The following is a 22,917-nucleotide window of genomic DNA, read 5'->3' as shown; positions in this document are numbered from 1 at the left end:
ATGCAGTCTCTTCTGATGTGAGCCGCCATCTCGGCTATGATCTTTGTGAAGGCTCTCGGAGCTACAGCAATCCCAAATGGCACAATATTGTAGGTGCATCAGACGGAAATTTATATGAACTGCCAACCTCAAGAACTTTTGGAAGTCTTTGTGAATGGGTACATGGAAATAAGCGTCTCTTAAGTCTAGAGACGCCATATAAGTCCTTTGTAACTAGATTTATTGCTGACCTTAGGGACTCCATTTTGAACCGATGGAAAACAAGAAACTGATTCAGAGGTTTTAGGTTTATAATGACTCTGAACGTTCCATTTGTTTTTGTTTTACAAGGAAAAGAGTGGAATAAAACCCTTGACCTATATCCTCTACCGGAACAGGAACCCCCTTTTCTATCAGGAACAAAACCTCCGACTCCAGAGAAGACTGACCTGAGGGCCCCGAAGAGCACTTTGTGACTATGTAACGGGTAGGTGGCAGACGGATGAACTCGAGACGGAGACCCTCTTTTATGGTCTCTAGAATCCACGAACTTCCTGCTATCAACTGCCACTGCAAAGAAGTTTTTCAGTCTGCCACCGACCCGCAAGATCCCATCATTGGGAACTGGATTTCTTGAAGGTGGAGGAGGGTTGGTTGAACATAAGGCCACTACCTTTATGGGACGCCCTCCATCTGTTGCCTACTTGGCCTCTGCCTCTAACCTGATCAGTGAGAACGGAACCAAAAAGGAACTCGCCCTCACATGGAATAGAGCATAATTTATTCTTGAAGCTAAGATCCCCTGACCAGCTCTTTACCCAGAGTTCGTTAGGGCCGCAGCCCTAGCTGACAGTCTCAAGGTATCAGATGAGGAATCTGCCAGAAAAGCGGCTGCCTTCTTAATTGCAGGGAGGGAGGCCAGCATGTTCCAGTTACATTACATGGCCAGGTGTGTGTTATTCCCTCATTATCCCAATTACAGTGAGCAGATAAATGGTCCAGAGTTCATTTCAAGTGTGCTATTTGCATTTTGAATCTGTTGCTGTCAACTCTCAAGATGAGATCCAAAGAGCTGTCACTATCACTGAAGCAAACCATCATTAGGCTGAAAAAAAAAAAAAAAAAAACCCCATCAGAGAGATAGCAAAAACATTAGGCGTAGCCAAAACAACTGTTTGGAACATTCTTGAAAAGAAGGAACGCATCGGGGAGCTCAGCAACACCAAAACACCTGGAAGACCACGGAAAACAATTGTGGTGGATGACCGAAGATGTAAATCATTGGTGAGCCTCAAAAACAGGAAGGCCAGATTAGAGTTTGCCAAACGACATCTAAAAAAGCTTCTGGAACATCATCCTATGGACAGATGAGACCAAGATCAACTTGTACCAAAGTGATGGGAAGAGAAGAGTATGGAGAAGGAAAGGAACTGCTCATGATCCTAAGCATACCACCTCATCAATGAAGCATGGTGGTGGTAGTCATGGCGTGAGCATGTATGGCTGCCAATGAAACTGGTTCTCTTGTATTTATTGATGATGTGACTGCTGACAAAAGCAGCAGGATGAATTCTGAAGTGTTTCGGGCAATATTATCTGCTCATATTCAGCCAAATGCTTCAGAACTCATTGGATGGCGCTTCACAGGGCAGACAAACAATGAGCCAAAGCATACTGCAAAAGCAACCAAAGAGTTGTTTAAGGGAAAGAAGTGGAATCTTATGCAATGGCCAAGTCAATCACCTGACCTGAATCTGAGCATGCATTTCACTTGCTGAAGACAAAACTGAAGGGAAAATGCCCCAAGAACAAGCAGGAACTGATGACAGTTGCAGTAGAGGCCTGGCAGAGCATCACCAGGGATGAAACCCAGCGTCTGGTGATGTCTATGCGTAATTGACTGCAAAGGATTAGTAACCAAGTATTAAAAAGTGAAAGTTTGATTTATGATTATTATTCTGTCCCATTACTTTTGCAAACTGTTGTAATTCCTACACCATTCACCTCATTTGGAAGTAAATACCCTCAAATTAAAGCCTGCAGTTAAAGCACATCTCGTTTGTTTCATTTCAAATACACTGCTCAAAAAAATAAAGGGAACACAAAAATAACACATCCTAGATCTGAGTTAATTAAATATTCTTCTGAAATACTTTGTTCTTTACATAGTTGAATGTGCCGACAACAAAATCACACAAAAATAAAAAAATGGAAATCAAATTTTTCAACCCATGGAGGTCTGGATTTGGAGTCACACTTAAAATTAAAGTGGAAAAACACACTACAGGCTGATCCAACTTTGATGTAATGTCCTTAAAACAAGTCAAAATGAGGCTCAGTAGTGTGTGTGGCCTCCACGTGCCTGTATGACCTCCCTACAACGCCTGTGCATGCTCCTGATGAGGTGGCAGACGGTCTCCTGAGGGATCTCCTCCCAGACCTGGACTAAAGCATCTGCCAACTCCTGGAGAGTCTGTGGTGCAACGTGACGGTGGATAGAGCGAGACATGATGTCCCAGATGTGCTCAATTGGATTCAGGTCTGGGGAACGGGCGGACCAGTCCATAGCATCAATGCCTTCGTCTTGCAGGAACTGCTGACACACTCCAGCCACATGAGGTCTAGCATTGTCTTGCATTAGGAGGAACCCAGGGCCAAACGCACCAGCATATGGTCTCACAAGGGGTCTGAGGATCTCATCTCGGTACCTAATGGCAGTCAGGCTACCTCTGGCGAGCCCATGGAGGGCTGTGCGGCCCTCCAAAGAAATGCCACCCCACACCATTACTGACCCAATGCCAAACCGGTCATGCTGGAGGATGTTGCAGGCAGCAGAACGTTCTCCACAGCGTCTCCAGACTGTCACATGTGCTCAGTGTGAACCTGCTTTCATCTGTGTAGACCACAGGGCGCCAGTTGCGAATTTGCCAATCTTGGTGTTCTCTGGCAAATGCCAAACGTCCTGCACGGTGTTGGGCTGTAAGCACAACCCCCACCTGTGGATGTCGGGCCCTCATATCACCCTCATGAAGTCTGTTTCTGACCGTTTGAGCAGACACATGCACATTTGTGGCCTGCTGGAGGTCATTTTGCAGGGCTCTGGCAGTGCTCCTCCTTGCACAAAGGCGGAGGTAGCGGTCCTGCTGCTGGGTTGTTGCCCTCCTACACGTCTCCTGATGTACTGGCCTGTCTCCTGGTAGCGCCTCCATGCTCTGGACACTACACTGACAGACACAGCAAACCTTCTTGCCACAGCTCGCATTGATGTGCCATCCTGGATAAGCTGCACTACCTGAGCCACTTGTGTGGGTTGTAGACTCCGTCTCATGCTACCACTAGAGTGAAAGCACCGCCAGCATTCAAAAGTGACCAAAACATCAGCCAGGAAACATAGGAACTGAGAAGTGGTCTGTGGTTACCACCTTCAGAACCACTCCTTTATTGGGGGTGTCTTGCTAATTGCCTATAATTTCCACCTGTTGTCTATCCCATTTGCACAACAGCATGTGAAATTGATTGTCACTCAGTGTTGCTTACTAAGTGGACAGTTTGATTTTCACAGAAGTGTGATTGACTTGGAGTTACATTGTGTTGTTTAAGTGTTCCCTTTATTTTTTTGAGCAGTGTACATTGTGGTGGTGTATAGAGCCAAAAATGTTAGAATTGCATTGATGTCCCAATATTTATGGACCTGAATGTAGCTACTGAGGTACCCGCTATGCTTGGTTTAAGCTCTGCCCCAGCGGTCTCCCAAGCTATCTTAAGGAACCCTTCCGCCTTTTATCCATGGGCTCTTTAAGAGTCCCCAAGTCTTCAAAAGGCAAGGAACCCCTTCTAGAAAAGACTTACTTTTATATCTGCCCCGGGAGAAACAGTGTCTAACATCATAATTCTGTGCCAGCGTCATCGTCTCCCCCCCCCCCCCCCCCCCCCCCCCTGCCGTCATTATTTGACTCCAACCCCGCCTCCAGGTGGCCGCGGCAGCCGGAGCTCCTGACCATCTCCTAATTCCACCGGCCTCTAGCTTCTAACTGGAGTCGCCCCCCTTCCCCCCAAAAACAGGTGAGCTTACCTTAACTGTCGTGGTCTCCCTCGGAACTACGAGCAGGACGCATCAGTGGAAAGAAGCGGGCGCGCGGCAAGTACTAGTACCTGCTGCTGGGGGTGAAGGAACGGACTCCACACCAGGAGCCATACGGGGGACCCAGCCACCCTGAACCACAGGGATTTTCCTGCCTCCTAGGTCCCCCAGCCATATACTCAACGCAGTCACCAGGCTATGGAACACTCCAGGCTTCCTAGGGACAGGAAACCACTGATGTATAGGAGGGAAGTACTTCCTTTTGTACTCTAGGTTACCTGTCCCTAGGGGAGGAGTCCATCTCTCTGGTGGTGCTGACGTGACATGGGGGAAAGATTATTTTTAAGTGCTCAAGATCTTGAGACCTTCAATTCAAAATCCATCTTATTCCTGGTACTTGTTTAAAAAAAAAATCCTAGCCCAGAAGCCTGAACCTTCAAAGAAAGTAAACAAAATACAGATATCCTGGAAGACTTCATTTTAGCACCCATTGTCTCAGCAAGCCTTGCCCTGTATACCTCCATATTTTAGAAATTTATCAGATTCGATGAACTTGCCATATTCTAAGAACTCTAGTGTGTCCTAAACATTGCATTTATTTTCCAGATGGTTCTTAATCTGGTACATATTAAGAAATGACATTGTTAAGCATGCTTGATAGATCAGCTTCGAAAAGGGTCAGCTTTTGGCAAAAGAGTATGGAAAAGTAGGTGTCTTCCTCACAGTCCAAGATTCATGTAGCTTGGAGAAGCAAGTCGATCCTTTGAGTGGACTTGTAAAACATATCGTGTGTGAGAGCTGGTTTCTCTATCTTTACATCATTGTCTTCTATTTATTTCTTTAAGGCCTCTTTCACACGGGCGTCACGTTTTGGATCAGGATGCGTCCCAGGTGCATTGCAGCAAACCAACGCGAGTAGGTACACAATTTCAGTTTTGACTGCGATTGCATTCCATTGTTCAGTTTTTATCACGCGGGTGCAATGCGTTTTGCACACACGTGATGAAAAACTGAATGTGGTACCCAGACCCAAACTTCTTCACTGAAGTTCAGGTTTGTGTTAGGTGTTGTGTAGATGTAATTATTTTCCCTTATAAAGGGAAAATTAGGGGTGGGCGATATAGGCAACATGCGATATAAATCTGTGCCACGATATGGATTTTGTGCATATCGCCTAACCGCGATATGATCGCGCTCTCGGCGCGTACCATGTTCTCCTGAGCCGGCAACAGTGGAGAAGGAGGGAGTCCCTCCCTCCCCACTGTGCGCGGCTGCCACTGACCACCAATGAGAACAGAGGAGGAGGAGGAGGGACTGTGGCCACTGCGCCACCAATGAATGTGCCGGCCATATCCCGGCCCCTATGACTGCACGCTGCGATTTGCCGCAATTAACCCCTCAGTTGAGGGGTTAATCGCGCGGATCACAGCGTCCTGTCAGAGGTCGGGTGCCGGGAACATAACGCCCCTCTGGGCACCTTCAGGGTTTTATAAAAGTCGTTTTTCTGCAAAACTGCTGGACGGATTACAATAAAAAACAGCACAGCCGATTCAAGGTAAGCTGTGGAGCATGACTGATTTAAAATCTGAATTTGTGTTATACGAGGTGACAGAATCCCTTTAAATTATTATTATTATTTTTTTTTTTAGCCCCTCCAGACCTATTTTACTAAGCATTCTGTTTTAAGAATGCTAATATTTTCCCTTATAACCATGTTATAAGGGAAAATAATGATTGGGTCCCCATCCCGATTGTCTCCTAGCAACCGTGCGTGAAAATCGTACCGCATCCGCACTCGCTTGCGATTTTCACGCAGCGCCATTCACTTTTATGGGGCCTGCATTACGTGAAAAACGCACAAAATAGAGCATGCTGCGATTTTCACGTAACGCACAAGTGATGCGCGAAAATCACCGCTCATGTGCACAGCCCCATAGAAATCAGTGCGGGTGCTATGCGTTCACCTCACACATTGCACCCGCGTGGAAATCTCACCGTGTGAAAGGGGCCTAACTGAAATTTTATTTTCCTGTAGTGCGAAGACAGCACAGTATCTCTACCTAATAAAGTTATTGCTACACATACCTTACCTATAATGGACATTATAATGATATGGTGAAATATTGGATTATACATTAGAATACAACTTGTAGTTGTAGTATGAAAAATACTTAACAGCTGTACACATTGTAGACCTTGGATCAAGTATCCTAAAAGCACAGCACAGGAGAACTGTATACCTGGTAGAAATATAAATCACACCAAGCTCAACTTGCAAAACGATGTTTTGAGATGTGTGTCTTTTTTGTTATGGCCCAACCTGGCAAACCAGGGATTGCACAGTGCCACAGTGTTGTTCGATAAAGGTTGCTGATGGATGTATTCGGACAAAAACCCTTCTATCAGCAGCCATGTTGAGTATGATAGTGCTGTGCAGTCTATGAAATAAACTATACTAGGCAATAGGTGGACACATTACAAAGAAAGAAGTCTGTGCTGTTTTCAGCACTTTAGCAAAAATGATAGTCATCTTTAAAGAGGCTTTTCAAAGACTATCCTCCACACTTGGATCGACCCCACCCCCCCACCATTTAAGCTCCTTCTTAATGAAGATGGACTGAGTGGAGGCGTCTTCTAGGAAGAGGATCCATATGAAACAATTCTTTGCATGCTGGGAAAGCTTCATAGATGTAGAATATGCATTTAGGAATGTTTTCAACTCACTTCCTGGTATCAGACGCGTCTCATTAAATGATCCGCTAATTTCAGAGAAATGATTCTACTTGAGGGCTCAGCACGCCGATTGCTTGCTTGGGTTTTAAATCCACTGACTGTGGAGAAGAGGTGAACATGCTGAGCTACTCTTATGTTCTATTCACCCTGCGGTTTGCGTGGTGTCAAGTTATGGTTTCTGTACTACTAATCCCCCATAATATATCCTTTCCCCTTCCCACCCTTTCTCCACTTATATGCAAAAACCGACTGATTTATTGGAGCTACGTCAGCCTTCTGACATTACTTGTTACTAAAAGAAATGTTGTAAAGTACTACTTATCATATCACACTGTATTGTACTCCTTTATTATGTCAACCTGAAATAAAAAAACATTTGAAAATAAAGGAGCTTTTCAGCCTGAAAATATTGATGACCCATCTTCAGTATAGGTCATCAATATCAGATTGGTGAAGTAAAAATATCTTTGTACTGTCTTAGACAATAAATAGAAGATTTAAACAAATTCCTTAATGTTTGATTTGTTTTAATAGTTAACTGAAAAGCTTTTGATACTACTCAGGTCTCTTCCTCAGGCATGTACTAACCCAGTACCTGAAGCTTCACATTTATACCTCAGGAAGGGTACCTAAATAATCTCCTCCAAAGCTTGCAATTTTGTCATCTTAACTATTAAAAAGGTATCAACCACTTCTCTTCTATCAGATTGGTGGACACCTGCCCTCCCCACAGTTTTCAGCAGCTGCTAGCTTGGGAAACAAATCAACAGACAGAGCTGGAAACAGAAGGTTTCATCCACTATGTAGTGGTTGCACCAGAGTACTGCCGCTCATCTCCCATTAAAATGCATTTAATAAAAATCTCAAAACGGATTTACATCGATATTTTCTAGCTTGCCCGCATCTATTAAGGCTTAATTTGTAACAATTAGGAATCGTCCACATGGAAATTCACTCATAAGTTTCAAAAACTTTAATGTTGCACTTGGAAAAAGGTTTTTATCCCCAACAATTTAAAAATCACAGGACAATTCCGAAAGAGGCAACCTTTTTATTGGTACGGTCTTCTCACGATACAACAGGAAACTTCTTATGGTTTGATCAGGATCCCAGAAATCACTCTCTGCAATTCACAACTTACCCTACATGAAAGAGAAAAAAAAAAAAAAAGTCACTTCAGATACAATTTATATCAAAAACAAACGTTAGGATACGTCAGACTAACCTCTTCAGTTTAGGTCAATCCTAGCAACCATGGAACACCATACCCAAATCCAAAACTACATATTCCTCTCTTGTTGGTCAAAACATAATAGGAGGTGATTTGCAGTCAGACCCTTCTAGTCCAGTCAAAGATAGTTTTAGGCTACTTTCACACTAGCGTTAATATTTCCCGCTATTGAGATCAGTCATAGGATCTCAATACCAGAACAAATGCTTCCGTTTTGTCTCCATTCATTGTCAATGGGGACAAAACAGAACGGAATGCTCCAAAATGCATTCCGTTCCATTCTCATATCGGAGAGCAAACCGCAGCATGCTGCAGTTTGCTTTCCCTCCTGGGATGCGGAGCAAGACGGATCCATCATGACCCACAATGCAAGTCAATGGGGACGGATGAGTTTTCTCTGACACAATAGAAAACAAATCTGTCCATCATTGACTATCAATGGTGTTCATGACGGATCTGTCTCGGGTATGTTAAAGATAATATGAACGGATTCGGTTGTAACAGATGCAGATGCTTGTATTATCAGTAACGGAAGCATTTTTGCTGAACCCTGCCGGATCAAGCAAAAACGCTAGTGTGAAAGTAGCCTTGATGTAACTCAGTGATGCTACTGTACCATCAAGTAAGCTCATCTCCCAGGAGAACCACCAAATAGACAAGTCCAAATGATCTGATCCATGTCTGATGACAGGACAACCCTTCAAAGAATTTCTGCCAGTGCTTTCAGTCTTTAGATTGTTGATAAATCTGATAACACACCTGGTCTGACTCCCACATGAAGGGGGCTGAATTGTGATACCAAGCACAGACACTATGCAATGTACAGCGGTGTGCTTGGTTGGCTGAGAAAAGGTCATAGTGCAAATGCAAGCGCCGGTGCCTTCTCAAGCAGCTGTTAGGCAGGCGGCCGATCAGTATAAAACTCCTGGAAAAACCCCTTTAATACTACTCCTTAATAGCTACATTATAGAGAGGAACCAAATATAAACAGTGAATTAAAGCAAAATTATAATGAAATGATCACAGATCTACAGAACAAAATTGAAGACCAGCTGAATAACACTACTAGCTGAAGCTGTCCTGTGAAATTTACAACTGGCAAGAGAAACCGCTACAAACAGGACGGTCCAGTTCTTTCACAGGAGTAGCTTGGGAACTCCGGTGTCTGATGCTACATGCAATTTGGACTTTAAATCTAAAGCACATCAATGTATACTGTGTATTTCAGCAGCAGACTTCATTCTTTGTAAACCAAAATATCGCCAACAGGAGCATAACCCTATCACTCATGTGTGGACACATAAAAGCCACTCTACCAAATCACATAGACCACACATGTAATATAACAAAACATCACTTTATTGAAACACAATGTAACAATGACAATAAACACATGTATAAAATCATGCGGCTGAGTACTGTGATAGAGACCCCACTTGGCCAGTAAAGTGCATCCAATATTAGATAAAGCGACCAGTGCAAAATGGCAAGAACCAGGAATTACTGTAGGGAAAACAACTGACTACCAACTGAGTAAAAGGTTGAACCCACATTAGTTGGTCCATACGGGTATCAAAGTTCAAATAATGATCAATACAGTCTACTGTAACAGCCATAATCAATGCATAAATACAAAAATAGACATAAATTGATGCGCCATACTAACCCGGGGGAAAAGAAGCAGTTTCCCTGACGCGTGTTTCGCCTTGCCAAGCTTTTTCAAAGGCTTTGGAATAGCTCTTATCAATTTATGTCTATTTTTGTATTTATGCATTGATTATGGCTGTTACAGTAGACTGTATTGATCATTATTTGAATTTTGATACCCGTATGGACCAACTAATGTGGGTTCAACCTTTTACTCAGTTGGTAGTCAGTTTTCCCTACAGTAATTCCTGGTTCTTGCCATTTTGCACTGGTCACTTTATCTAATATTGGATGCACTTTACTGGCCAAGTGGGGTCTCTATCACAGTACTCAGCCGCATGATTTTATACATGTGTTTATTGTCATTGTTACATTGTGTTTCAATAAAGTGATGTTTTGTTATATTACATGTGTGGTCTATGTGATTTGGTAGAGACTTCATTCTTTACAAAGCACATAGGCAAAATCTGCAGCAAAACCAAACAAACCTGCATGTAACTCATCCCCTGTGAACACATCCAAAACAGATAATATAGAGATTCAGTTTAAAGGGGTTTTCTAGGAGTTACTGTATTTTCTGGACTATACGAAAGTCCCTGTGTCTTTTAGTCTGAAGTCAGTGGCCGCACTAAGGGTTCTATAGCCTGATATCATCCAGGTCTTGTTTTAACTCTTCCAGCCCGAGGATTTTTTTTCTGCTTTTGCATTTTCGTTTTGCACTCCCTGTCTGCCCATAACTTTTTATTTTTTTTTTGTTCACATAGCTGCAGGGGGATTATTTTTTTGTGGGACAAGTTGTATTTTCCAATGATACAGTTTATTTTTGCACACAATGTAGTGAGAAGCTGGTAAAAATTTCAAATGCGGTGTAATTGGGGGGGATAAAAAAAAATATAAAAAGTTCCACTACAGTTTTCTGGGTATCATTTTTACATTGTTCCCTATGCGGCAAAACTGATCCTTCATTGTCTGGGTCAGTATGATTACAGCGATACCACAGAGAAACATTAGCCCTGGGTGTCCGCTATGTGAAGCAGCAGGTACCTGGCGGCTATGGCACTCCTGAGGGGGAGCTATCATTAAAGACCCGACTTCTGCCGTACATGTCTGACGCTGGTCGGAAGGGGTTAAAGCTAAGAATCTAAACTTTAAGACTGAGATTGTGGTGCTAGCTGCATTACAGCTGGAGATGGAACCTTTGGAAATAGGTCGGAGGTGTGATTTGCGGTAAGACCTGCATATATCACTCCGGACACATTTCTAAAGACTGATACAAGCTGGCACTGTCTTAAAGGAGTTCTCTCATTTCACAGTTACCAAGGCGAGATGAAACACATTCCCGACCACCAGTCGGGAAATAGCAGCATGTAGCTGTGCTTGCAGTTTCTGTATTCCCCATTGTGGTACATGGTAGATACGGAAACAGCATAGCTTGATGTGCTATGCCGGTTCCGTAGCTTCCACGCACCACAATGAGCTACAGAAACAGCCAGCGCCAGTTTGCTCTATTATTTCCCAGTCGGCTGGTGGTCAGGACTTTGTCTCATCTTACCTTAGTAATGGCAAGATGAGACAACTTCTTTAATGTCGTCTCGCCTATGTCTAGTAAATGAGTTACCCTCTACTTACTATATTTCAACTGCATAAGAAATATAATTAATGTTTTTCAACAAGACTCATTGGGACCGATAGACCTTGATATCAGGCCACCTCTGAAGGCCCCTGCTGGCTTCTAAACAATGCATTGGGGGGGGTCATTCCTCACGAGCGTATTCAAGATCTGTAAAAATTCTGTCAAGAATATAGTGTTTATTATATTTTAAGCAGTTATGCATATTGCTGTTCAATCCTCAAACTGTAGAATGGTCTATCAGATGCTGAATATGAAACCTTTTCTCTACTGTACAACATCCTACAGAGTACCAATGTAAGAAAAAAAATTATTCAACACTTTTCAGAATGCAAGAAATTGTAGAATTGTGAATAATTCGCTGCATCTGGTTTCTAATACAACATTGCTTTATTCAGCTTGTACCAAAGTAACTCAACCCGATGCCATACATTAAATTTAAACTGTAAAATTATGTTTTATGAGCTAAATTGATCCTTTCAAAGAACCAAAAACAGCAGATTTTGAGGCTGTTTCCTAAGGGATTCTGAAAAATGTGACCTGAAATTCATTATGTTGGCTTAATTTTTGTCTAAGAACTTGCTGCACTACTGTAAAGTAGGTTTCATTTTGAGGATTATGATCTTTAAAGTGAACCATACATACTTGTTTGCATACACAAACTGCATTGCTGATTTCTTTAGTACAGTTTGCTTTAAGCCATGATATTTTTTTCTGTGCCATCAAAAACACCACATTTATGAAGCAAACGAGCATGCAAATCAATAAAAGTTAAAGGGGTATTCCGGTTACCATAAATATAACTTATGTTTTAGACCAATTCATCAATAATTACCTAATATAATGTAAATTTCACATATTTACCTATCAGTAGTTATAAAAGAAGTTTTCTTACTCTGCTACCCACTGTGTTTCCTCATAAATTACCATGGCATCGACCTGTAGTTCTGAGCCTTTGTTAGGTCGAGCATGCTCAGTGTGTTGCTATCAATTCTATAGCTAAATGTCTTGTGAAACAAGGAGTATGCTGGTGATTACCGAGTAGAGGGGGCGTGACTGTATGTAAGGCAGCCAATCAAACATCAACACTCACAGCAGGAAAGCTAGGGATTGTGGGGATTGTAGTCTTTGAAGTTTTGCGAGAGAAGATCAGGTGCCATGATGCTCCCAATGTGTTGCAGGCTAGACAAATAGATTGCAAGGTAAATTTAAACTGTGGTTATATGTATAGGTTCTGGTTGGGTCACAACTTGCAACCTTAAAACCGTTTTTCAAAAATTAAGGTACTTTACTGGAATACCCCTTTATATAAAGACACAAAGTAAAAATTTTCATAATAGCATATAAAAGGTGATATAAAAGATGCCTAAGCAACAATTCATGATGATGAAACAGGCATAAATTATTTTGCCAGCTAGTAACAGAATGGCTGCATGTTAACTGGACGATAAGTTTCCTAAAGATCAGCAAAGGGCCTTAAAAAAAATTATTCATGATATTCAGCAAAACTGTCATAAATCTCAGTGAGATAAAACAAAGCTCTACCATTCCATTTAACCCTTTGAGGAACAGGCAATTTTCCGTTTTTTGGAGTTTTCGTTCTTCACTCCCTGCCTTCCCAGAGTTATAACTTTATTTTTCTGTTCACATAGCCTTATGAGGGCTTATTTTTTGCAGGACAAGTTGTATTTACTAATGGCACCATTTACAGTTGCATACAATGTAGTGGGAAGCAGGAAAACCATTCCAAATGGGGTGGAATTGGAAAAAACAACAATTCTGCCAGTTTTTTTTTTATGGTGCTCACTATATGGCAAAATTGACCTGTTTCCTTCATTCTCCAGGTCAATATGATTACAATGATACCACACTTGTATAGTTTTTCTTGCGTTTAAAAAAATTAAATAAAATAAATCTTTTCTAATCACCATATTTTGACTCCTATAAACTATTTTGTAGTTATGCGTACGAAGCTGTGTGAGGGCTAATTTTTTGCTCGCCGATCTGTACTTTTCAGTGACACCATTTTGAAGTGTGTGACTTTTTGATTACTTTTTATAAAAAAGAACTGGGGGAGTTAGTGACAAAAAAAATTGTAAATTGGCAAATTTTTTTCCCGTTACGCCATTCACCGGTTAATTTAAACTTTTATATTTAAAAAAAGTTTTTTTTCTCCTTAACTTTTTTAAGTCATTAGATTGCCCATTGTATTCATTTATGGCTATATATTCATCATTGAACACTTCATTTTCAATATAACAATACAGTACTGCCACCTTGTGGCCTGTATTAGTATACCTCGCTAATAGCTGCTGAAGCCTGCTTGAGGAGTCGGGCTATTAGCACAGCGTAACAGGTTCCCCGATCTCAGTCGGGGAATGCTGTTATAGGAGCGTGCAGGCCCACTGCTGGACTGCTCAGAAGCCATGGTCACATTTGACCATGGCATCTGAGAGGTGAAATTTATGCGATCAGCCATATGGCTGATCGCATACATGTGCTGCAGGTCTCTGCTGTTGGAAACAGAAGAAACCCGGCAGCTATGGCACCCGCTCCATGCATGAGCAGGCGCCATGCTTAAAGGGGTTATATCACAAAACACTCTACATTTTTCAAACCAGCACCAGGAAATGAATAAAATTCAATAAAATGTATGTGCATAGCTTAACCTGCTGTTTGCTCTTTACCTTATTTTTTTGTCCATTTTACTGAGCTAGTTAAACATGCTCAGTTTGAATCCTCAACTGCCACCAGCCTTATGTTAGAAGCTGTGGCAGTTACAAGGAGAGAGCTGCTGCACCCTGTGAGCTGCCAGGCTGAAAATAATCTAGCAGAGCAATTGGAGTAACGAATGGGGAGATCTATAGTTCCATGTGAGGTACAGGGCTGGTTCTGGCTTACTTAGAAAGGTATTGTCATTTCACATAAATCATGGCATAACACCTTTAAGGACATCTGAATGTGAATAAAGAGTTCAGTCTCAGGCATCATATTTGCCAGGTCAGTGTGCACAGAACCTTTATGACAGAGCTTAACGTCCCTATGGCCCAATACAAAAAATTAATCCCTTAGAGAGCTTCTTCCGGGAGCTTATACTTAGGATAGGTCATCAATATCAGATTGGCAGGGGTCCAACTCCAAGCATCCCTGCCGATCAGATGTTTTCAGGGGCTGCTGTGCACCCGAACACTGCATAGTGGCCGTGCCTGGTTATGACAGCACTGTTCTAATTCACTTCAAAGAGCGGATTGGCAGGGCCACCACAAGACAGACTCCCACCGATCAGATACTGATGACCTATCCTGAGGTTAGATCATCAGTAAAAAAGAAAATCCTGGAAAACCCTTTTAAATGATATACTAAACTTTGTATAATGACTTATGTAAATAATGCTAATTACAGGGGTTATACCACGAAAGTAAAACTTTTTCCCCCCTCTCTTATTTAGAAGGAATCTTTTCCCTGTCCGCAGGCTAACAGCAGCTTGTCACACGAGCCTGTTAACTTCTTCCTCCCCTTGCACAGAAAACAGTCCCTCACACACAACCCCAGATACATAAGTACCTTATGTATCTGGGGTTGTGTGTGAGGGACTGTTTTCTGTGGAAGGGGAGGAAGAAGTTAACAGGCTCGTGTGACAAGCTGCTGTTAGCCTGCGGACAGGGAAAAGATTCCTTCTAAATAAGAGAGGGGGGAAAAAGCTTTACTTTCGTGGTATAACCCCTGTAATTAGCATTATTTACATAAGTTATTATACAAAGTTTAGTTGTATGGACAGATATAGGTATATACCTGTAGGAACCAGAAGTACGGATGAATAAATGGCAACTGGGCTACATCACATTCTTCACTATTATAACACTACGCTAACATGGGCGACGGTAAGCTACTGAGAATGTCAGTCCACCACTGAATGCAGGAGAAGGTGGTTCATAAGGATAACCAGCAGGTGGCGTTACCAAGGAGGAAAATGTATCATGCATACTAAAGGAACAATATTTTTATTGCATGTAGATTGCAGTAATACTTCATTTAAAATGCTGCACTCATTGCATAGTAACACTTTTCATGGGATAACCCCTTTAAGCTTCTAAGGTAGTTTGCAGGCCTGAATGAAGACCTGAATTTACATGATTTTGGACACATTTCTTACAAGCTGAATTACACGGTGTATCCAGAATGCAAAAATGTTCACATGGTATATTTCATGGGTTGCCTATTAAATGACTTAAGCACTCTGTGAGAAAAACAGAAACCTTGGTTTGGGTCTTCACGCCATCTTCTTCTGTGAAACCCCATCTAAAACAAAAGAGACAGTTTAACCAGCAACTTTATTCTTTCAAAGTGATTGGCAAAAATGCAGATTAATCTGCATTACTGTTTTCTTCTAGTGTACTAAATGTACATCTGATGTGTGCTCCTTTTTCTTTCTTGGAACCATTATTTTTTATATTTTTCTGCAAGGTGCAACTATATCTGAAACCTGAGTATTAAAACACATGCTTCTTTAACATTCCTGTCTTGTACTTGTCATAGCCTATCACTCTACCACTAATTTAAACCTCATAATGGAAAGCAGTCCCGGCAAAGAGGGACAATATGGTTCTGTTATAATTCACCATGCTGTCACTAAATGATGGAAGTGATCAAAACCTAGTATGCTAGCACTTGCTAGAGTTTATCCAGAGCTTATGTGTCAAAACCAATTGCTTTGTGATTTTTGTTTGCTAATTGCTTATCTACACATGCTGTCAAGAATGACCTTGTGAGGAAGATGAAGATGGTGTCTCAGCAAACCAGCCGTTGGGAGGCCTTGTCTTGCTTTCCATTTTCCATTCAGCACCATCAAGAGGAAAAGTGAGAAAACAGCACAAACATTAGTCAGGATCAAAAACCAGAAAAAAGAAACACACTACACTGATCAGGAGTATGGACATTACAAATTTATTTGGTATTGTAAAAGTCGAGAGCCATGAGAATCTACCCATCCGTGGCCTTTCTCCAAATACAGCATACATAACAATAAATCACAGGCTACTACTGAAATAAATGGATCAACCTTTAGTGGTTCTACCCAATTTATGATCCAAAAGAAATGCTTTAGAAATGGCTACAGATAACCTGGTTCACAAAAGACTTTATTATCTAATGGTGCATACTGAAAACATACAGATATCTGCATGGGTCACTGAACATGCAGCAGCACATCTGTCACTTGACAATAAGTGAATCTCAACAGTTTATTCAGAAGGAACATCATGTAGACATTTTTTTTAAACAAATAGCTTCATTTACAGGAGAAATAAAAAAGGTAAAGAAGCAATTACCGCTTTTAAAAAGCAGCTGCTTTGCTCAAGATTGGAGAGTTTAGTCCTGTACTGAAAGACAACATGATCATGAACAATTAAACAAATAAAAACATTTTTTTTTTTTTCATCAGAACCTAGAAACGGCACAAAGGGGAGCTCCCATTTACATATCCTTGGTCAGAAAAGAGATGCCCCTTTTGTGCCGTTAAGAAATGCACACAAGTACATTGCAAAGTGGTTTGTCCGGGAGAGCAAAGTTCTTTAGAAAAGGCTTAGAGTGGTATAAAAAGTAAAAGAAAGGATACTCACCGATCCCTGCTGCTCTGTTCCGATGGGTCTCTGCTTTCCAATACCATCTTGACAGTCAATGCCTGGCTATGTCAGGGTAGCCACCCACTGACTGCAGTGGCCACCCACCTCTGACAATGATTAGCTGAGCAGGCATCTACAGTCAGGATGGGGCCTGCTAGTAGAGACCTGGTCAGAGTCAGAATGTGAATTGTGGAGGATCGGTGAGTAACCATCCTTTTAGCATTTTCTACCACTCTTAGCCAATTTCTAAAGAATTCTCCCCTTCCACCAGACAACTCCTTTAGTAGGGAAAAGAGCAGAACTATGATTGTGTTGAAGCTTTCCCACTTAAACTAATGGCCTTAAAAAGGGGGGGGGGGGGGGGGAAATCATACAAAACGGAAAACAATTAAGAAACAGTACACTGAAGGCGCACCCCTTCCATCAAGCGCGCACACACTCCACTAAAACCAGATGGAGAGAGAAGTTTAGACTGAACTACCACAACTATTGTCCAACTTAAAACATTACAAAAGAACGAACAGTAGGTCACCAGCAAACATGCAAGAGCAAACTGCTGCCACATTTAGCTACCAAACTTGCATTTGTCAAATGGCAATACAGCTACATATTGAAACATCTTAAAACACCAGTGATGTTGATGGTTCAGCTTACCTTCAGTGTACTGTAAGTTGTACACAACCTGCTTTAAAAGAGACCATCCCTGCAGGCAGGCTCATGGAGGAACAGGCCTCCCTTCGGCACTGACTAGACCAAGGGCATGCTGCTGAGGCCTGCGTACGCAACCTAGAAAATGTGAATATAAACAGCATTTATGCTGGTCATGTATTCTTCCAAAACAAAATTAAAAAAGAAAAAATGAGCCGTGACTGCTAAAAATAAAATATTACATCCAAACATTAAATCGCAATTTGGTTTTCCCAAACTTAATTTTCAAAGCAAACTGTAATAGTTCTGCCAATTTACAAGCATTAATATTGTGAAAAAGTACAGATATCACAATTTTTCAGACAGTTCATTGGGGAAAAAAAAAGCTAATAAAGTAAAATAAACCCTTGGTTTTAATTCAAACAATACAAGCTTCCTCAACTTTGCAAGGGAAATATTTATATGTTTATATACATTAACAAGCTGCTGTGGAAGGTCTTCAGTCCTGGTGTGAACTATTCAAACCACTGCCCACATTTAGATCTTTTCTTGAATGAAAGGATGCTGAAGTGCTTGATTGATGCTGATTCGTTTAGCCGGGTCTAGCATTAATATCTGATCCAACAAGTCTTTAAGTTGGTGAACTTTTTTACGCTGGTCTTCTGGCAGCCTCTGGCATCCAATTAAATCAGCCAACAGGTCCTTTGTTGGGTTAATAGTGCTCATAACGGTAACTTTCTCCTGTTGGACACAAATTAAAAAAATTGATTCCCTAAACTAAGTAGATTATTTAAGGGGTTATCAGACAGGGTAAACATGCTGTAAAAATAAAAACGCTCACCTCTTCAAGGCACCTAGTAACAGTGCTGCAGCTCCCGCCCCCACGACACGTACACGTACACGTAACAATGGCAGCTAATCAATCGGCTCAGCAGTTACATGTGCAGGGACGGCATGTAACCACTGACCCTCAGTGGTCATGTGTCATTCCTGCACACATCATGGATTGGCCAGCAGCAGTGACGTGCAGGCGGCATGTCACGTTTCGGGTGCATCAGGGACTGGAAGTGGCAGGGACAGTAGCTGCGGTGCTGGAACTAATATGCCTCGAAAAGGTTTTTTTCTTCTTACTTTTATTTTAACTTTATATCTAGCCCTTGGAAATTTTAGCCAGTTTCAGACAAACCCCTTTAAGTAAGATTCTATGTAGCACTGAAAATATGTGATCACTTTCTGCTGCTTTAACTACCCTGTGCTTGCATTCATTGAGGCATCATCGGCTACATTTACACAAGCAAGAGCTTTTTTTGGGATAAAACTCCTCTTAAGCAGAAAGCAGTTTGGAATACAGCTACTGTATTAATACTACAAAACACTATTGCTTTCCAAGAGCTTATGACATTAAGAAAAAGGGGCAAAACGTACACTAAAATAAGATGTTAGCTCTAGGGATATTCTTAGTTTATAACAAAGGTAAAAGCAAGATACATAGAAAAATGACCTACCCTTTCTGTAACTTTGTCAACTTCAATGTACATGAAGTTCAAATTTGCATCAAAGTGCTGGTCTTTAAATACACCTTTCCGAATCATCTAGGAAGACAACATATACATAGCGTGCCATGATGAGAAATGTGAACAGAAAAACATTAAGATAAAAGCTGTTAGGGTACGGCCATGAAAAAAAAGAAATGCTCAATATTTTCCGCAGCTGAAAGGCATGCGGAAAATTCTAAGCATATACATTAGTGGAAAATACATGAGGTTTCCAAAAAGGGTGATATGACTGCAGATATGAAATATAGATACATGTGCTATAGCAAACCTGTATTAATACATCAGAAGTGCTGAAACGGGATAAGTATCAATCACTACAAGCACAACTAGAAACTGACAATCACGAAATATTAATATATGGAAAGGAAGAACATTTACATCAATTGCTTAAAGACACACCACAAAGGAAGAGCACTATCTTTTCTTTTTGTGTAGGATAGGCATCCCGACGCAGCACAATGTCTCCATTTTACAGCCAATAATATGTAAATGTTCGACGATGAACCAAAATGAGGTGCTTGTACCGCAATCACTCTGCACACACATGCCGGGTAGAGAGGTGGGAGGATTACACTCAATTCAGATATGTTCAGTCAAATACATGGCATCTTTTCAGTTCATCATCTGGGTCATATGATGTAGGAACTTATGTTTGGGATCTAAAAAGTGGTATGGTTTTACGCAAAAAGTAGTTACGGAAAAAGTGCCATCGTAATGGACTTCATTTATCAGGACAGGCCATATCATTCCGTCCCAATATATCACTCTTTCTGGTTGCTTCAGGCAACAAGACCAGTTTTTCTGGAGAATATGTCTCCACTGTGGTTATCCGTCTGTCCACAAACATGAAAGTTCCACATTACCTTGTTTGGCATTTTTCCTTTCAGGTCCATAGCCAGTTTTAGCATGTGGTTATTCGTTTTTCCAGGGAACAAGATTTTTCCAGTATAGAGTTCACACAATGTGCAACCAACAGACCACATATCTATTCCATAATCATATATTTTTCCAATTACTGCAGAGAAACAAAATTAGTATTCATCAGAAACGCACTAAAAAGTGTAAAATAAAACGTGTAATGATGATTTATAGACAAAGAATTTAATCTCTCTCCCCCCACAGTGGAGTCGGGTCTCACAGACGTCCTCTATCTTAGAACTGTGAAATATCAGAAAGGTGCAGCGATAGTGAAGCACCGTTTACACACACACCGCTATATCTTTGCCAAAATACTCAAACACAAGCGGGATGTAGGCACATCAGGTGAAAAAGAATCTGTTGTCCTATCTCTGTTTTGTATCTTCGCTACGATGGTAATCCCAGCTGGGAGGATCGGAAAGGCAGTGCTCGATCCTCCCGGCTAAGCTTACCATCGCAGCGAAGATACAAAACAGAGAAAGGACAACAGATTCTTATTCACCTGATGTGCCTACATCCCGCTTGTGTGTGTGTGTGAGTATTTTGGCAAAGATATAGCGGTGTGTGTGTAAACGGTGCTTCACTATCGCTGCACCTTTCTGATATTTCACAGGATGTTCTAAGATAGAGGACGTCTGTGAGACCCGACTCCACTGTGGGGGGTGAGAGATTAAATTCCTGGGATAAGTTGTGTGGAAGGAAAAGACGCGCGGCCTCAAATAATCTGTATACATTTACTTTGTGTGAATTGAACCCACAACACGCTTGAGACACGCAGCGACTAATCATCATTATTAACGGACTGGAAACTTTCTATTGCATTTATAGACAAAGAATGTATAGTTTGAAAATAAACTCCTCGCTTAACAGATTGATCCACAAACACTGATTTGCATTTAATTACCACTTTATATGTTTGCGTTAATTATTATACCATATGATGTGTTATATAGTTTAGCTAGGCAGGAATTGGCATGCAGAGGTTTTTGTCTAGTGCATTTTGTCAGTACAGGCAACAAACAATGCAAGACAGAATAAAGAGGACCTTTCACCACTCCTGACATATCTTTTAATAGCTTCATGCATTCCCCAGGTAACACATCTGGAGCATCTATTCCTATGGCTTATGTTCTGCCATTCCTAGCAGTCTGCAGTAAGGGTACAGAGGGGTGGTAACAAGTCGGGGTGTGTCCCTGCACAGTCTGAAAATGACAGCACTGATTGGATAGAGTGAGTCTGTGCAGGTACACCCCCCCCCCCCCACTGGTTACCACCCCTCTGTACCCTTACTGCAGACTGCTAGGAATTCATTGATAACTTCTAGTAGAAATAATAAAGGAATGGCACAACATAGAGCCATATGAATAGATGCTCCAGAATTATTATTACAGGGGGAATGCATGAGGCTATTAAAACAGGCAGGTCAGGAGAGGTGACAGGTCCTCTTTAAAGCACACGTTCTTTCATGTGACTTTTCAGAGTAAGCTGTCGTGTGTGTGCATGAGGAATATCACTAATGACCATTAGATGACTTATAATTCCTCTACAGGCTCCCTAATTTTCAGTATTCCCTGAGCTAGTGAGTGGAGACTTGCTGCTACGATGTCTCCCATACACTGCACACACAGAGGAGATCATGCTGCCCAATCTCTAGCACACCCCTAGAAGAAGCATGGATGACCTTATACAGCAGTACTAACAAGAGTTGCTGTGATGCCAGCAGAGAGATAGAAATTTTAATAGAGCCTTCAGCATCATCTGTGTGTCTCTCTGCTTCTGTCTCCCTCCAGCACAAAAACGCATATATGTGACACAAATAACGGAATACAGTTTTGACTTACCGATTTCAGGAGCTCTGTAAAATCTACTGACAAGATATGGTGTAATATCATTGTCTGCCACATGTGATGCAGATCCAAAGTCACAAAGTTTAAGAATGGTTTTGGACTCATTTACCTAAGGAAAGGAAAATCAGCAGCAATAGTCACACACATTTTTATGTTATTCTCACAAAGGATTCTTGTTGAAGGAAACTCATTCATGCAGCCCTCTCTGAGGGTGTGTATACTGAGACTAAACTAAAGTGCTGCCAGCACTAGAAATCAGGCATCCTAAGTATTCATGATATGTGGGCCCCCTTTTCCGATTGACAGGAATAAAGCTATCTGTCAAACAATGTCAAGAATTATTACTTCATCATAACTCAATTTTTATATTAGATGCATGGGGGGGGGGGGGAATAACACTGCAAAGGTGGACCTAGAATTTAAAGCACTACAGCCCATTGAAATTAACGGTGTAACTCTTTGTACCAGCCATTTAACAAATAATTTCTATCTGGGTGAGATTTATAACAAATAAAAAACCTTGCATATTTCAGAGGTTTTCCCCTTAGTAATGATACTGAATGCATAATAATACTGTCACACACTTACCAGTATGTTATCAGGTTTAATATCTGCATGAAGAATGTTGCATCTTTTTAGAAGTTTTAAAGCCAAAAAGAGCTGCTGACTGTAGGACCTGACGGCTTTGATATGTAAGCCTACATCTTTACCGTATTTCTTCAAAACTTCTCTCAGGTTCATACTAAACAAAAGGAGAACGTTAACTATTCATCTTGATCCATATAACGCATACAAAAGACCAAAATAATATTGTGTTTCTAAAAGCAGCATTACCTTAGTGGTTCAAACACCAGGCACAAGTGCTGCTTATGGTAGAAGTGACGGAACAAGCGCAAACAGTGAAATTTGTCATCCGGATCGGCATCATTCAGCTTCTTCAGAAACTCCAATTCTTTCAAGCCAGTTTTTTGCCTAAAATAGAATTCTACATTAAAAAAAATGGTTTTTTGCACATGCTGATTTTAC

General features: G+C 41.3%; 1 protein-coding gene across 10 annotated transcripts in view; it reads right to left on the bottom strand.

Moving 5' to 3' along the window:
* Positions 1–7,761: 7,761 nt before the first annotated feature.
* Positions 7,762–22,917, bottom strand: part of PRPF4B (pre-mRNA processing factor 4B) — a 60,752-nt gene continuing 45,596 nt past the window's right edge. Inside the window, exons 10-19 of one of the 10 annotated variants that reach the window (XR_005778973.1) lie at positions 22,726–22,863; positions 22,480–22,633; positions 21,886–22,000; positions 19,990–20,141; positions 19,076–19,162; positions 17,577–18,311; positions 16,629–16,679; positions 16,064–16,122; positions 15,558–15,600; positions 7,764–7,935 (exon numbers count right to left, since the gene is read on the bottom strand). Coding sequence is in view for 1 of the 10 variants with exons in the window: in XM_040432015.1 (XP_040287949.1) it covers positions 18,108–18,311; positions 19,076–19,162; positions 19,990–20,141; positions 21,886–22,000; positions 22,480–22,633; positions 22,726–22,863 (850 nt within the window). In the remaining 9 variants the exon portion in view is untranslated. The other 9 variants (XR_005778976.1, XR_005778970.1, XR_005778969.1 and 6 more) reach the window with 9 other exon arrangements.

The sequence above is a fragment of the Bufo bufo genome, chromosome 5 (assembly GCF_905171765.1).
Source record: "Bufo bufo chromosome 5, aBufBuf1.1, whole genome shotgun sequence".
NCBI classification, from domain to species: Eukaryota; Metazoa; Chordata; class Amphibia; order Anura; family Bufonidae; genus Bufo; species Bufo bufo.
Note: the sequence above shows the minus strand (reverse complement) of the source record. Positions and strands in the feature narration are given on the sequence as shown.